Source organism: Pavona decussata, unplaced genomic scaffold (assembly GCF_977016875.1).
Source record: "Pavona decussata unplaced genomic scaffold, jaPavDecu1.1 SCAFFOLD_11, whole genome shotgun sequence".
In the NCBI taxonomy this organism is placed as follows: Eukaryota; Metazoa; Cnidaria; class Anthozoa; order Scleractinia; family Agariciidae; genus Pavona; species Pavona decussata.
The window spans coordinates 4,819,082-4,835,427 of record NW_028145434.1 but is presented as its reverse complement, the minus strand read 5'-3'; the positions used below and the strand labels follow the sequence as shown (position 1 = coordinate 4,835,427).

Below are 16,346 nucleotides of genomic sequence, written 5' to 3'. Positions count from 1 at the left end.
TGAACTTTGGTAGGAAAAAAGCAATCAACAAGTCTCAACGTAAAATAAAATACCTGCTGGATAAGTACAAGGATGCTTAACAGTGGAACTGATCGAAACCAAAGTGGCGGTCATATTAGAAAATCGGTCTTCTACGACAAAATCGATCGAGTCAGCTCGACGTCTCTGTTGTCTACAGTGTTCACTCGCAAGCAAGGTCACTTGATTTCGAAGAATTAGACGTCTCAATATTAAGCACAACATAAGCAGTATTTCTGCCTCAATTTGACCTTGATTTAAAAGCAAAATACAGGTAATAACGATCAGGATTTGAACGTGTTCCATTATTGTTTTGGCGCGGAACAGAATAAAATTTATTAGAATAACTTACTGCATGAATGTTGAACCTGTAGAACCTTTAGTCAGTTATAAAATGAAATAACTCTATGTTTTTCTAAAGAGGTATCTAATGGGTTTTTTTTCCCTAACGTCCTCCCTATGCTTTCCACAGCTCTTCATAATAACTGACTGTAGTCACTGGTCTATTATACACAAAAATTATAATCTACATGTTCATGAACATACTTTAAACCGATTATGTCTCTGCCTACGACCTTTGAGAGCATCATTTGATGAAACATGGCGAAAGAAATTTTGCATAATCTGGAATTTATCCTTAAGTCACAGGGTATATCATTGCAGACATTAATGACGACAGCATGGCCTTAGAGGAAGCTTATTAATGCGTCCTATGCAATGTCTCTTAATCATAACTCCGCACCTTGTGTATAACTTCATATTTTGTTACTTAAAGTGCCCCTGGGACAAAAATTTCATTTTCCATCTTTTTGCATTTTCGTGTAGAATATGACCTTCTTACTCACGTTACCAAATTTCAATCCTTTACGGCGATTGGAAGTATTTTTTTTTTTAGCTTTTTATTCGAGATTTCACGGCCGCCATTACTTGGCCTTGTTCCGAAAGTTAAGGCTCAAATTACAGGAAGTAACGTCATTGGCTCAACACGAAAAATTCCACATGGTTAATTTTCATATGGATTCTACTTCATAAACTGTATTCTGCTGTTGCGACGCCGACTGTTGAGTTGATGATGTAGTTGCTTCAAAAGAGTAAAACATACTAACTTAATAAATAGAAAATTTTCATATCTTTTGACACATGTAGAGTACAGATAATTGAATAATATATCTTATCTACATTTAGGTTTTGTCCCTAGATATTTTTTCTCGGATGCAAAATCTTTCCTTCGAGCCCAGAAAATAAAACGGAACGTCTGTAACCGCCTTAGATAAAGTTATATATTTTATACTCAAACTAAATGGGATGAGGGGTGGGGTGACGGTTTGGAGGTGGAGAGGAGTAGACAATGACCCCTTCCCCCTAGGAAACTTGAAGGTCACTTGCGTTGAGACCACAGGGCACCCACACAAACTATGTGACCGTTTGTATTTTGAATTTATAGAGGCAATGTATGGGAATATCGAAAATCCTCGTATTATCGTACCATCAAAATAAACGTAGTTTTACCTTAAATGTTGTGTGTTGTCGTTCCTGAGGTTGAAGACGGTGATTTTAGCCATTTGAAGGGTTCGGCGTTGAACGTTCACTCGAGCGTAATAGAAGAGTGACAAGGGAGGAAAACTTGTTTTGAAAGGGTTCCAGCGCCGGAGCGATTTTTCCCCCAAAAAACGCATAGCTCCGATTTCAAACTTCACAGCATAAAGGTCAAAAGATTTTCGATTCTTCTCGTACCTTCCAATCGAAAATCCATCCAAACGGCCCGGAGCTAGTCCTCGAAGAAAATCAAAATCCCACAGTATTCGAGCGAGTGGAATGCGTAGCAAAATTTATACGTGCCATTGTCTAACGTCGTCCAATCAGAAAGGGGCAATCAGCCGGACGCTTTGTGACTGGCACGTAAAAAATTTGCTACGCATTCCACTCGCTCGAATACTGTGGGATTTTGATTTTCTTCGAGGACTAGCTCCGGGCCGTTTGGATGGATTTTCGATTGGAAGGTACGAGAAGAATTGAAAATCTTTTGACCTTTATGCTGTGAAGTTTGAAATCGAAGCGATGCGTTTTTTTGGGGAAAAATCGCTCCAGCGCTGGAACCCTTTCAAAACAAGTTTTCCTCCCTTGTCACTCTTCTATTACGCTCGAGTGAACGATCAACGCCGAACCCTTCAAATGGCTAAAATCGCCGTCTTCAACCTCAGGAACGACAACACACAACATTTAAGGTAAAACTACGTTCATTTTGATGTTAAATGAGAATGTCTATCGCAATCTGGTACGATAATACGAGGATTTTCGATATTCCCATACATTGCCTCTATAAATTCAAAATACAAACGGTCACATAGTTTGTGTGGGCCCCCTGTTTTGAGACTTGAGACATTGAAGCATGTCTCTCAGCTTACAAGATAAAAATACACAAATTTCGTAGCCCCCTTATTCAACCAATATACTAAATCCGGGACCCTACACACGTAGTCATAGTCTGTTTAAAGCAAAATGCTTGAAGGGGCCTTGTGTATCTTGTGTAAAAGCGAAAAATGTCAAAGTAAACGTGTCCAGCAAGTTTACGAAAGCCGCTTATACTTACCTGAGATACAAAAAAAAAAAAAAAAAAGAAGTTGACTCTGACGACGTTGTACATGTTTACGAGAGTAAGCGAAATGATAATGCTTTTATGAAATAAACGTGATAGTATATTTCCATCGTTTATAACTAGCGAATTAGGAGATTTTGAATGATTGGTATTCTGCAGAACTAACAACGGCAATTCTTGCATAATTCACGATCTCGCCATTGGGTTTCGACCACAGCTCGGGATGCGAAAAAGTTCGAATCACTAAGTTAAAAGAAAATTAAATTTCTCCATTCGCATTTCATATTTGTTACCTAATTTCCAAGAGAAGTTGATGGAAGAGTTATCAATTAAAACTGTTTTCACTTAAAACTGTTTTTTTTTTCAATAACAAAAATTTACTGGAAAGTTCTTAAGGATGGTAACCCTTAAATGGTAAATTAACTGACCTTGAACTCGGCTTCTCCTTAGAAACAAAATTAATTACGAATTACAATTTACTCACATGATGTTGAGGAGATTGACGCTGACACTGTTTGCGAAGGAAGGCAAACTGTCGCTGAGCTGGAGAGTTGCTGTGAAGCTATCCAATTGCTGTATCCTGAACAGAGTAAGGCAAATTATAAAGAGATTTCTAATAATAAAACCAAACCTATCTGAACGTATGGGGATGTGGAAGTTAAAATTGTATTTGTTTTGATGACTTTTTGGTTAATTTTATTGGATCGAAGAAGACAGCTATTTAGAAATCATGACGTGATTTCAACGTGATCAGATCAACTCAATTTGCAGACTACTAAGAAACAAGATAAATAAATAAATAAAAGTTAAAAAAAAAAAGTATGTATCTTCATCCTTTGGAATGAGACTCTCTCACAAAATACCCACCCTCACTTCACCTACCCTTCTATACTACGGTTGTGATAGCTCCGTTAATTTTTATAAGTGCAGTTTAGAAAAGTTTTTCTCAAGTTCTTGGAGGAAGTTCACATTTATAATTGACCAGTGTTTTGCTTGTAGTAAACAAAAAAATTTGAGAAACAAATTTTTTTCTCAAAAATTTTCCTAGTTTTCTAATATACCCGATCTATTTTTCGGATTTTATGTGCATATGTTTCCAAATTGTATTATTTCGTTCAAGTATTCTTGATTGCGGGCCGAAAGCTTTGCCAAAAACGTTATAATTTACGCAACTGCTCGATCACCTATAAAATGGCAAGTTTGTCGGATTCTATTATAATCTTCCCGCACTTGCGAAAATATAAATTTTGCGTACTCAATATTTGTTTACTTCCGGTCCTTTAAGCCATTTTAAAAGGAGACCTTTAAGACGATTCAGGAATCCCGGTTTTCCATAATAAAATGCTTATCTAAAAATACACTGATAACTTGCACCAGTCGGCTGTAAACTGAACTTCTGTCCGAGCAGGACAGCTACGATTTTTTTTTTGTTGTTTTTTGCTTGTTTTTTTGTTTTTGTTTTTGTTTTGTCTTTTGGTTTTTTTTGTAGTTTCAACTTGAAGGTAAAGTTAAATGATAAAAACTTTTTTGACCAAACTTGTTGTTAGGTCATGATGTCTGGATGTTGGGCTCGTCCTCAACACGTATATATTCAGGACTCGTCACGAGTTGGCAGCAGAATTTGACAGTTACTTTAACATGCTCATCAAGAGGAAAACGTTTTTTTTCTTACTATAGTTTGTGGCATAGCAATACGCCCGAAAGCCAGGCATCTGTAAATAGCCATCTGAAACAAAACGCACAAGAAGAAACCTGCCACTGCTATAGAAGCGCGAATATCCCAGAGACCCGCACATCTTTGTTATCAAGGGACTTGAGAGACTGTTGCCATCACGTATCTCTAAGTAGTCATTTGGACAGTTGCTGCCACCATATTCCAGGTTCAATGAATAAATTTGCAGGAATATGTAGTTATAAGAATTTGTCTCTATCAGCCACGTACAGTCCTTGTTATTTGGGTAACAACCAGGATAGTTGGGACTTTGGAAGTAGTAGCTGTAATACGTGAGACGAATGTGACTTGAACAGGATCCTGTAAACAAGAATTCAACAGTAGTGAAAATAACTGAAATGTAGCGGTGCATAAAAAATGCTAAACGTAGCGTGTAATTAACGTGTTGATTAAGACAAGCGACCCTCATTCGTAAGTAGCTTTATATACCAACAACAATCAAACCCTCATTAACGTCATCGTTAGTGATTTAATTTATTTTCATTACACTCATATTCAAGTGTTTCCTGTCTTATATGAACGCTCCTCTCAATGTTTCTTTTTAGGGTCCATTTTATCTGATTTGTTGTTTCTCGTGGTGTTTAATAGCGCAAGGGCATTCGAGTATTTTTGATATAAGTGTTACCCACCTCGAATAGCATTTGCTTATTGTGGGTATGTAATATTGTAATTTGTCTTTTCAGCTGTCTTTTCTCGTAATAAATTGTTGTCTCAGCAGTAACGAGATAGAAACTCATTATATTTCTGATTAGCCTTACTTGGGATTTACATTTACAGGAGGTACATCTCCCTACTTACCAGGAAACATCACAGAGAAAGGTACGTACGAAGAACTCGCCGTTGGAGACATTTCTGAAAATCAATAAAATGGAAATGAAAATTTAATCATCCTTCTGAAAGCATTGTTGCTAGCAGCGATCACACACTCATCTCAATGTTACCAGAAATTTATTAGAATAACTTACTGCCATGAACGTTGAACCTGTAGAACCTTAAGTCAGTTATGAAATGAAAAAACTCCATGTTGTTCTAAAGAGGTTTCTAATGGGTTTTATCCCTAACGTCCTCGCTATCCTTTGCGCAGCTCTTCATAATAACTGACTGTAGCCACTGGTCTATTAGGCAACAGTTATAATCTACATGTTCATGAACATACTTTAAACTGGTTATGTCTCTGCCTACGACCTTCGAGAGCATCATATGATGAAACATGGCCAACGAAATTTGGCATAATCTGGAATTAACCCTTAAGTGACATTGCATATCATTGGAGATATTGATGACACCAGCATTGTCTAAGAGGAAACTTATCAATGCTTCATATGCAATGTCTCTTAACCATAACTTCGCACCTTGTGTATAACTTCATAATTTGTTACTGAGTAGAGAAAAAATTATTAAATTTTTCGACCAGATACAGAAATTCAGGTATTTAAAAGATGACTCTGCTTTTGTTATTTGTGGAACCTAATGCGAAAAAAGAGGGAATTATCTGGTTTCATTTGATGCAATAAAACACTTTTTAACATGGTAATAATGGGGTTGACAGGCCTGCGCGACTCTCACGTGCGTGTTTTAGCTTTTAAATCAAAGTTTTGCTCTCACGGATATATCTTTTAGAGAACACCCTTTTCGCTATGAAAAGAGCGGTGTCCCCTGTAAATTTTCTTTTGGCGCTGGATTTTCTTCTTATTAAATGCAATTTATGATTTGGAGGATTTGCGCGATAGACACTGAACAAAGTCATGTGCTTAACTGTCGCATGTTTTGTATTTTGATCTCAAAGGTCATTTTGACCTCTTGTTGTTTGTGTTTAGCGACTGTCGTTCTTATGCCGTTTGTGGCATTTAGTTTAGGCTTGGTATGGCTCATTTCAGTGCGTCTGGTGACAGTATAGCTTCTCTTTTTATCGTTGAAAGGACAGGATTTGAACCGCGTAATAACTATACATTATCTTGCACCTTTGTTTTGTATTGCATGTTTTGTATTTTGATCTCAAAGGTCATTTTGACCTCTTGTTGTTTGTGTTTAGCGACTGTCGTTCTTATGCCGTTTGTAAACTAAATGCCACAAACGGCATAAGGTACAAAACATGAGACAGTTAAGCACATGGCTTTGTTCAGTGGCTATCGAGCAAATCCTCCAAATCATAAATGCCATTTAATAAGAAGAAAATCCAGTGCCAAAAGAAAATTTACAGGGGACACCGCTCTTTTCATAGCGAAAAGGGTGTTCTCTAAAAGATATACCCGCGAGGGCAAAACTCTGATTTAAAGGCTAAAACACGCACGTGAGAGTCGCGCAGGCCTGTCAACCCCATTATTACCATGTCAAGTATTGATACTTAATCGTTTCGCATGGGCATGATATATAGAGGTATGTAAAAAACGTAATGGAAGGTTGCTACTCACGCTTACCAGAGCTTGAGATAGACCGCGAATTTGAAGCCGACTGTTGAGTTGATGATGTACTTGCTTCAAGTTGATGAAAAGAGTAAAAAACACTGACTTAATAAATAGCAAATTTTTATATCTCTTGACACATATAAAGTACAGGTCATTGAATAATATATCTTATCTACATTTAGGGAGTGGTCATTATTTATGGGGAGTGGGGAGGGGGGGGGGGGGGCTGGCAAATGGGGAAACGGAACGTTTGGAACTTTTTGTACCCCCCTCAACGATGAAGGATAACTTGTTTTGCCCCCCTCCCTCCCCTGCAGCTAGAACATGTCAACGTTTTTGACCTCCCCCCCCCCCCCCAATGATGCATTTGTTATCAAACCATACTCTCATCCTCCACTTAGCGCTTCACTCGCCTGCTTTTTGCTTGCTCCAATAGGAGTAGAATAAACTATTACGTATGTTAATGTACAGGTTGAAGTGATACAGAGTGTAATCACTAGTCTGGAAAATACCACAAGGCAGCTAAAGAGGGTGTTTGTGCAACTGGCAAACACTCAAAAAAAAAAGTGGAGTGAGGCCAAGAGAAAGACAAAACAGAGGAAAGAAAAGAGAAAAAGACTGTGCCAAGCTGCAGTTGTGGAGTCCTTGACTGGGCAAAGTGCAGAAGAAGTTATATTGCCACTGTCAGATGACATGATCTACCTGCAAAACACTGACAGCCTTCACCCAACCGTTCTAGTGAAAGGCCTAGATCAACTTATTTCTGAGGGCGGCCTATCTGTTGGTGCAGCCAGTGAAATCCAAACATATCTAACTAGCAAATCCATTGAATGGAACCCATTTGCTGTGTAAACTATTGGTGTGAGATTATGGTTTGATATACTGTGGTACAAGTACATTAAATGTCATGCGGTTCTGGAAGAATTTAAAAAAACCCAAACTAATGATATCAACCTTCAAAATTTTTTGTCCCCCCCGCTCTTCCCCAGATTTAGAGTAAACCTTTCTGACCTCCCCCCCCCTAAATAGGGGAGTAAACGTCGCTTGCCCCCCCTCCCATTTGCCAGCCCCCCTTCCCCCCCCCCCCCCCATCCCCATAAATAATGAACACTCCCTTTGGTTTTGTCCCTGGATATTTTTCTCGGATGCAAAATCTTATCTTCGAGCCCAGAAAATAAAACCGAACGTCTGTAACCGCCTTAGATAAAATTATATAGCTTATACTCAAACTAAATTGAAAAAAAAAAAAGTTGAATCTGACGACGTTGTTTACGAGGCTAAGGGAAATGATTAGGTTTTATGAAATAAATGTGATGGTATATTTCCATCGTTTATAACTAGCGAATTAGGAGATTTTGAATGATTTGTATTCTCCAGAACTAACAACGGCAATTCTTGCATAATTCACGATCTCGCCAGTGGGTTTCGACCACAGCCCGGGGTGCGAAAAGTTCGAATCACTAAGTTAAAAGAAAATTAAATTTCTCCATTTGCATTTCATATTTGTTACCTAATTTCCAAGAGAAGTTGATGAAAGAGTTATCACTTAGAACTGTTTTTTTTTTCCACTAACAAAAAATAATAATAATGGAAAGTTCTTAGGGATGGTAACTCTTAAATGGTGAATTAACTGACCTTGAACTCGGCTTCTCCTTAGAAACAAAATTAATTACGAATTACAATTTACTCACATGATGTTGCGGAGATCGACGCTGACACTGTTTGCGAAGCAAGGCAAACTGTCGCTGAGCTGGAAAGTTGCTGTGAAGCTATCCAATTGCTGTATCCTGAACATAGTAAGGCAAATTATAAAGAGATTTCTAATAATAAAACCAAACCTATCTGAACGTATGGGGATGTGGAAGTTAAAATTGTATTTGTTTTGATGACTTTTTGGTTAATTTTATTGGATCGAAGATGACAGCTATTTAGAAATCATGACGTGATTTCAACGTGATCAGATCACCCCAATTTGCAGACTACTAAGAAACAAGATAAATAAATAAATAAAAGTTAAAAAAGCTTGTATCTTCATTCCTTACAATGAGACTCTCTCACAAAATACCCACCCTCGCTTCACCTACCCCTCTATACTACGGCTGTGAGAGCTCCGTTAATTTTCATTAGTGCAGTTTATAAAAAGTTTTTCTCAAGTTCTTGGAAGAAGCTCACATTTATAATTTACCCATGTTTTGCTTGTAGTAATCAAAAAAATATTTGAGAAACAAATTTTTTTCTCAAAAATTTTTCGTAGTGTCTAATATACCCGATCTATTTTTCGGATTTTATGTGCATATGTTTCCAAATTGTATTATTTCGTTCAAGTATTCTTGATTGCAGGCCGAAAACGTTGTCAAAAACGTTATAATTTATGCGACCGCTCGATCACCTATAAAATGGCGAGTTTGTCGGATTCCATTATAATCTTCCCGCACTTGCGAAAATATAAATTTTGCGTACTCAATATTTGTTTACTTTCGGTCCTTTAAGCCATTTTAAAAGTAGACCTTTATGACGATTTAGGAATCCCGGTTTTCTATAATAAAATGCTTAACTAAAAATACACTGATAACTTGCACCAGTCGGCTGTAAACTGAACTTCTGTCCGAGCAGAACAGCTACGATTTTTGTTTTGTTTTTTGCTTGTTTTTTTTTGTTTTTGTTTTTGTTTTGTCTTTTGGTTTTTGTTGTAGTTTCAACTTGAAGGTAAAGTTAAATGATAAATACTTTTTTGACCAAACTTGTTGTTAGGTCATGATGTCTGGATGTTGGCCTCGTCCTCAACACGTATATGTTCAGGACTCGTCACGAGTTGGCAGCAGAATTTGACAGTTACTTTAACATGCTCATCAAGAGGAAAACTATTTTTTTTCTTACTATAGTTTGTAGAAGCGCAATACACTCGAAAGCCAGGCATCTGTAAATAACCATTTGAAACAAATCGCACAAGAAGAAACCTGCCACTGCTATAGAAGTGCGAATATCCCAGAGACCCGCACATCTTTGTTATCAAGGGACTTGAGAGGCTGTTGCCATCACGTATCTCCAAGTAGTCATTTGGACAGTTGCTGCCACCATATTCCAGGTTCAATGAATAAATTTGCAGGTTTATGTAGTTATAAGCATTAGTCTCTATCAGCCACGTACAGTCCTTGTTATTTGGGTAACAGCTGGGATAGTTAGGACTTCGAAAGTATCTATAGTTATAGTAATACGTGAGATGAATGTAACTTGAACAGGATCCTGTAAACAAGAATTCAACAGTAGTGAAAATATTACAATTACAGTCCGAGATGACTGAAATGTAGCAGTGCATAAAAAAATGCCAAACGTAGCGTGTAATTAAGTGCTGATTAAGACAAGCAACCTTTATTCGTAAGACGGTTTATATATTAACAATCAAATTTATTTGCATTACACTCGCATCCAGGTCTTTCCTGTCTCATATGAACGCTCCTCTAAACGTTTCTTTTTGGGGCCAGTTTTATCTGATTTGTTGTTTCTCGTGGTGTTTAATAAAAGCGCAAGGGCACTCGAGTATTTTTGATGAGTATGCTACATGGAACTCATACTTCGATGAAAATGATCATTTCGGGCAATTTCAAAAAGCAACTTCTCGAAAACTGAAAAAAGTTACCAAACGACTCTCTCTCTGTATGATCTAATTTTTTGAAGCGGTAATAGAATTAACGAGAAAGGTTTCTCCTAAAACCCTACATATACATTACTACAAACAGGGCCACATTTATCACACACGATTGAATACTAGACGTAATATCAATAAAAACATTCGGCAACACCACAGAAACCGTTTCCGGCAGAGCAGTAAAGAAATCTCTCCACTCTCAAAGATCTCTCAAATTCTCAGCAGTAACGAGATAGAAACTCATCATATTTCTGAGCAGCCTTTTATTATACTTGTGTTTTACATTTACAGGAGCTACATTTACCTACTTACCAGGATACATCACAGAGAAAGGTACGTACGAAGAACTCGCCGTTGGAGATATCCCTGAAAATAAAGAAAATGAAAATGAAAATTTAATCACCATTCTAGCAGCATTCTTGCTAGCAGCGATCACAAACTCATATCGATGTTACTAAAAATTCATTAGAATGACTTAATGCCATGGATATTGGCTTAAGATTTTATACCAAGGACTCATGCTAAGACCTTGTTTTCCAAGACCGCGAGGAAGCAATACCTGCACGCTTCCACTTACACATACCTGTTCACATTTAGTAACTGAGCTCATAAATCATCTACAGGAGAGAGTTTCATCTAATTCGGCCTCAATCAGAAGAACACCTAGTTAACTGTATTAATTTTGTGGAAGTAACATTGACAACAAACAAACAGCAGTGCTCAGGGCTCCCATTGATAACAGACAGCTTTTTGCATCTGAAGGGGCAACCCTGAGCGGTATAAATCAATGAAGGTTCTTCTTCTTTTCTTCTTCTTCTTCTTCTTCTTCTTCTTCTTCTTCTTCTTCTTCTTCTTCTTCTTCTTATACATTCATTTTCTATTGTTTCCCTTATTTGAATTTTTCGTGAAGAAACTCTCTCTCTGATGACGCAGTGAACTAATAAATGAACTGTACATGTAGTTCTTGATAACACGTAATTTTTGTTTCGCTAGAACGATCTAACTCACCATAAGAGTCCGATTCTGTCAAAGAGGGTGCAGGGGAACTAGTGTAACCCCACCAATAGTAATAGTAACTGCGTTTCGATCTCAAGTGCGAACCACACTCGTTGATGTCTGGAAAATAAATTGAAAAAGGCCATCAACAATTAAAACAAGAGTCTTTTTTCTATACACCATATACAGAGAAGCACAGCTGCTATTAAAAATAATGACAAAAGCCGATAAATACTGTTTTATCAAGACTTGAATACACAAACACTGCAAGGCTCCTAGAAAACGAAAACAGAAGAAAATGGAGAGAAAGATAAAATCTTAAAAAAAAAAATATATGTCATAGGATAGTGAAATCAGACGAACTTCAAGAAAAAAAATAATCAGCCTAGATTTTGAAGGAGTACCTGAAAGTTTTGTTTTTAAGAGCTGAGATGTTCGGTGGTGATCAAAAAGAATCTGTCTTTGATTTTTATCCCTTTTGTAAGCGCAAGTGGTCTGAAAATATTTTATTTGTGCGAGGAGAGAAACGAAGACTAATCTAATGCTAGGCGGTTACTACTGAACGGAAAGAATCGCTCTTGGGCTTCATGAAATAAACGTACTTTTCAGCTTCTCGCTACACAGACATTTACATAGTGTGAATCTTCCTTTAGTATAATTTCGTACATTGATTCTTCCATCGTCAAAACATAAAAATTAAATCTCTGCTCGATTGTGAGCGAATTGAACTAGGGTGAAGTAGACACACTTTTCTCTATCACACAAAAGTCAAAAATAATTCAAAATCCGCGAGAAAAAAAGCTAACCGGTAGTGACTCAAATCCTCTGATACTTTGATTTTGAATTTAGGGTGTACGTTTTAAATCTTTAGGCTCTAGCAGAACTTTTGCACGAAAGCCGCGATCAAAGTTTGACAAAATTAGAATACAGCGCCATTGAAATCTGCAAATCTACATAACAAGGATAATAGAATAAATTAACTCCTCGGCCAAGTTTGTATAAAAAAAGGCTTCAAACGTACCATTTTCAACGCTTAAAATGTTTTAAAAAATATGTTGATGTTAAATAACAACAACCCAACGAACAACAAAATTGCCACAAGATAAAATTCAATCTCACTCGCTCCCTAATCTGTGTCACGCACTAGCGACTATATCAAACAGATATTTACACCCTCGATTCAAAATAAGTCATATTTTAAAATATATTACTTAACTATATGCCAGATTTCTCGGTTAACTTGCTGAAGAAATAGAAAATAACTTGATAGCAATACAACCTGGAGCAATTCAAATGTAATTCTATTAGGATCAGAAGCTTTATCATCCTTCGATAGACAATCGGAAGTAACTTTTCCCACGGAAAGCAAATATTGCATCCTTCTCTTAATAAACAAATCTACTTATCCATATCTCTGAAACATTAAAAATCAGATTTGAAAGATATAAATAGAGAATTGTTTTGACCGTGGCCACATTTTTAAATTTTCTTCGCGTTTGCACTGACTAATATCGTTATCGATTTTTAGGATATTATGCTTATGAACTATGGATACATTTTGAGTTAAAGAATCTGTTATTGTTTGGAACTATCAAAAATACACTTTTTAGAGGATGGATTTCAACTTAAAGTGAACCAAAGAAAGCCTTGCGAGACGTTTTTATGTACTAAAAGTATACACGTTTTTGCATTGAACCCGGAACGATATTAGTTTAGATTCTTAATAATAAACGTAAAGTGTTTAATCGTCATTTTGGCGCAAGGTTTCCGTTGATCATCATAAATGTTTGTCTGTGTTCTAAAATGCGTTCAAATAACCGGGACAACATTTTCCATCATACTTACCTACACAGTAAGTAAATGCTGGAGGAGCAAGGTAATAACCAACAGGGCAAATGCCATCAACACTGAAATACCAGTCACTGGAAGAAGTTATCCCGGGTGTTGGAGGTCCGTCAAAAGAACATCCTTGTCCAACCACGGCACCCTGATCTATCAAAATGGCGTAGGAACCATTCATACTCAACACTGCATTGGGCATTGCGAACTGCAGGGTAGTATGATCGCTGAGAATTCTGACATACTGAGAGAGTATGTCCACCTTGTAAAAGGTGCTACCACTGGGTAGAAGGACGAGTCGGATGTAGGAGGAAGTTCTGGGCTTCTTTATCTATAAAAGCAATGAACTTTAATTTGACTTATCAATCATTGCCATACAGTCATATATACAATCATAGAGATCCCGTGGAAAAAAACTTGCGTCCCATTTACTCGCACCAACTTTACGAAAGAGAATTTTATCTAAACTGTTGTAGTGCTTCATGGAACAGCCAATTTTCGGGTGGTGTGTTCTCTAAATATTTTCAAATGTCAACCTTAAGTGAAACATGACTTTAACATAAAGTAGATTCTTTTTATGCATTTTCGATATGTTTCTATGTAATTAGTTTCAAATTTGGTTAATCGCTTTTTTACTTCATAATTTATAATATTTTACCTTGTGGGTGGCGGTTACTTTGGAAATGAGGAAATTTCGCCATGAAGAGAAGGTCGCAGTAGCCAAAAAAATAAAAAAAAAAAAAAGGAAGAAAGAGGGAGGAGATTTTATACCAAGAGGGCCAATGAATTTTCATTTCTTACCACACGGTCGAACTGTATGCTCCAAAACATGAAGCCGGGTCCACTTGTACTGACGGGGTTCCTCGGTATTTGGCTTCCCATGATGACACGGGGTGTATTACCTAGAAAACAGTATTTGCATTTAGTAGGGCTAATTGATTTTTGTTTAAAATAGCGTTTCCTTTTTCGTTTCATTGTAAAATATTCTGCAAGCTTCATAGAAGTGTACTTACTTAGTCCTACGAGAATGGTGACGCATCGGTACTCACTTTCCATACTGTAAAAAGAGAGAAAAGCACAGCAAAAACGGTCAAAAGAAAGTAGGCCCGATTTTTTTGTGTTCGAATAAAATTTTGCAACAAAAGAAAATAGTGCCCACGGCCAAACGATCAATTCGATTCATTCTTTTTGTTTTGTTCAATTAGTTTAAAAACCTTAGCTCATATGAAAAACGTCTGACGTAAGCATGCTTGACTGTATGATAGTTAGATTACTGACGTTGCTTACTTTTGCGAGTCCAACGCCTTGAAGCAGAACAACTGTTGTCCGACTTGATACTGGCTGGGATACCACGTGACATTTTTGTAGTAGACTCCTCCATGGAATTGAAGAGAAGTGAATTGCATCCCAGAAGGAGACGAGGTCACTATCTCTACAATGCTGAAATTATCAATAATTTAGAAGTATCTGGATAGTAACCATAACAAATTAATCCAACGACAAATTGACATCTTTTATCATTCAATTTCATTGAAACCATTTATTTCACCTTTTAACCGTAATTTGCCGCAAAATTTCTTGTCATCCTTTTACGTATAGGAACAGTTAGCGTATTAATTGCCAAGATAGAACTTCAATTGCAAGAGTTGTTTTGTGAAGAAAACGTGCGACTAGTTTTCTTTTTTAAAGTCTGTAATTGAGGAAGCCTGTAAAATCTGGTGTTGAACAATACTTTAGAGTAGGCAAATCACTAAAGCACAAATATGTCATTTTGCCATTGACAGCGTCTGGTATATTGAATCCCCTTTCAACGAGGGACTCTTAGCTAAACGACACTAGACAATTTGAAACGATCTGTGGATGTCAATCAAACAGTACCACGGGGACAACACAAACTAACAGTCCCTGGTATAAGAATGAGTTCAGTTTCCCATGAATATTACAAACGAATTAGGCTGTTTTTTTTTTTTTAATGAAGGGGTTGCGTTCAAAGGACTTCTGAGAAGTTAACAGTCACTTCAAGACTTAAAGATAAAATTTGATTTAAATACATACTGTTTTGAGAAGTCTGCAAGTTTGACTCCAATGACCGTTTTGTATGCTGATCCAATCTGAACCTCGGAGCATTCGCCGTCCTTTGGGGAAGACGCTGTAAATACGGGTTTATTACTACATGAACCAGATCGACCACTAATTATGACAAGAAACTGGAGCCCCACACTACTGAATGGACTAGTGCTGTTAAAATCAGTCGTTCCAGCTGGAAAGTCTTCTAACGTAAGAGTTACTGCGAAAGTGCCGGTCGTTCCACTGCTGCCATTATACGAAAGTAAACAGGTTCTCTGAAACAGAAGATAAATAAAGTGATTATTTTACAATAACTATCAAAATTCCCGCGCGCTGATTGACTCGTACCTATTGTCTCAGTATAAGAGTACAGACCGTTACTGAATAAAAAAATGACGTCAGATGTCACGCGCCCTTTCTCAACGGAAAATAAAGCCAATTCTCCGAGTACTTTTTTGCTGGTGTATTGTAAAAGACAAAACTGAAAAAGAAAATCAAGGCATTTTTCTATGATCTATAGTCTTTTAGACCACAAAATGACGTCTCTTGCTAGTAACAACTGCTGTGGATTTGTTAAATGGACATAATTGTGTGATAAGGGAGTTTCTTTATAAAGTAGTGCAACACATAGTCATAGTAGCAAATTGAGGGGAATCAAAACGAGATAGTGTAACGTGCAAACTGTAAATGCATTTTTTTCACAACTGAAGGTCCCTTCGATGACGTTTGTTTTAATAACGCCTAGCAGAGTTGATAGGCAAACTACACTGTCAGTAAAAGTTCAATTAAAAAAATTTCAAGCAGTTAAGAAAAACGTGTCGATGATCAAAGTGACGCATTTAAAAAAAAAAAAAAAATTGGAAAACTAACACCCGGAAAACTAACAAGACATTAGATAACATAACATAACATAACATAACATAACATAACATAACATAACATAACATAACATAACATAACATAACATAACATAACATAACATAACATAACATAACATAACATAACATAACATAACATAACATAACATAACATAACAGATTGGCCAGA

General features: G+C 36.9%; 1 protein-coding gene and 1 long non-coding RNA gene across 17 annotated transcripts in view; one reads left to right on the top strand and one right to left on the bottom strand.

Moving 5' to 3' along the window:
* The window catches only part of LOC146488332 (scavenger receptor cysteine-rich domain-containing protein DMBT1-like), a 248,755-nt gene that overhangs the window by 75,771 nt on the left and 156,638 nt on the right, over positions 1–16,346 (bottom strand). For 4 of the 16 annotated variants that reach the window (XM_085123618.1, XM_085123588.1, XM_085123638.1 and 1 more), the window contains exons 17-23: positions 10,710–10,763; positions 9,629–9,994; positions 8,443–8,538; positions 6,758–6,820; positions 5,145–5,198; positions 4,287–4,646; positions 3,099–3,194 (exon numbers count right to left, since the gene is read on the bottom strand). In XM_085123618.1, the coding sequence (XP_084979744.1) occupies positions 3,099–3,194; positions 4,287–4,646; positions 5,145–5,198; positions 6,758–6,820; positions 8,443–8,538; positions 9,629–9,994; positions 10,710–10,763 (1,089 nt within the window). Of the gene's footprint in view, positions 1–3,098; positions 3,195–4,286; positions 4,647–5,144; positions 5,199–6,757; positions 6,821–8,442; positions 8,539–9,628; positions 9,995–10,709; positions 10,764–11,405; positions 11,514–13,238; positions 13,564–14,033; positions 14,135–14,245; positions 14,290–14,519; positions 14,673–15,287; positions 15,575–16,346 lie in introns of all 16 variants that reach the window. The other 12 variants (XM_085123653.1, XM_085123663.1, XM_085123673.1 and 9 more) reach the window with 10 other exon arrangements.
* LOC146488333 (uncharacterized) overlaps positions 1–16,346 on the top strand; it is a 152,380-nt gene that overhangs the window by 13,872 nt on the left and 122,162 nt on the right. The window lies entirely within an intron of this gene.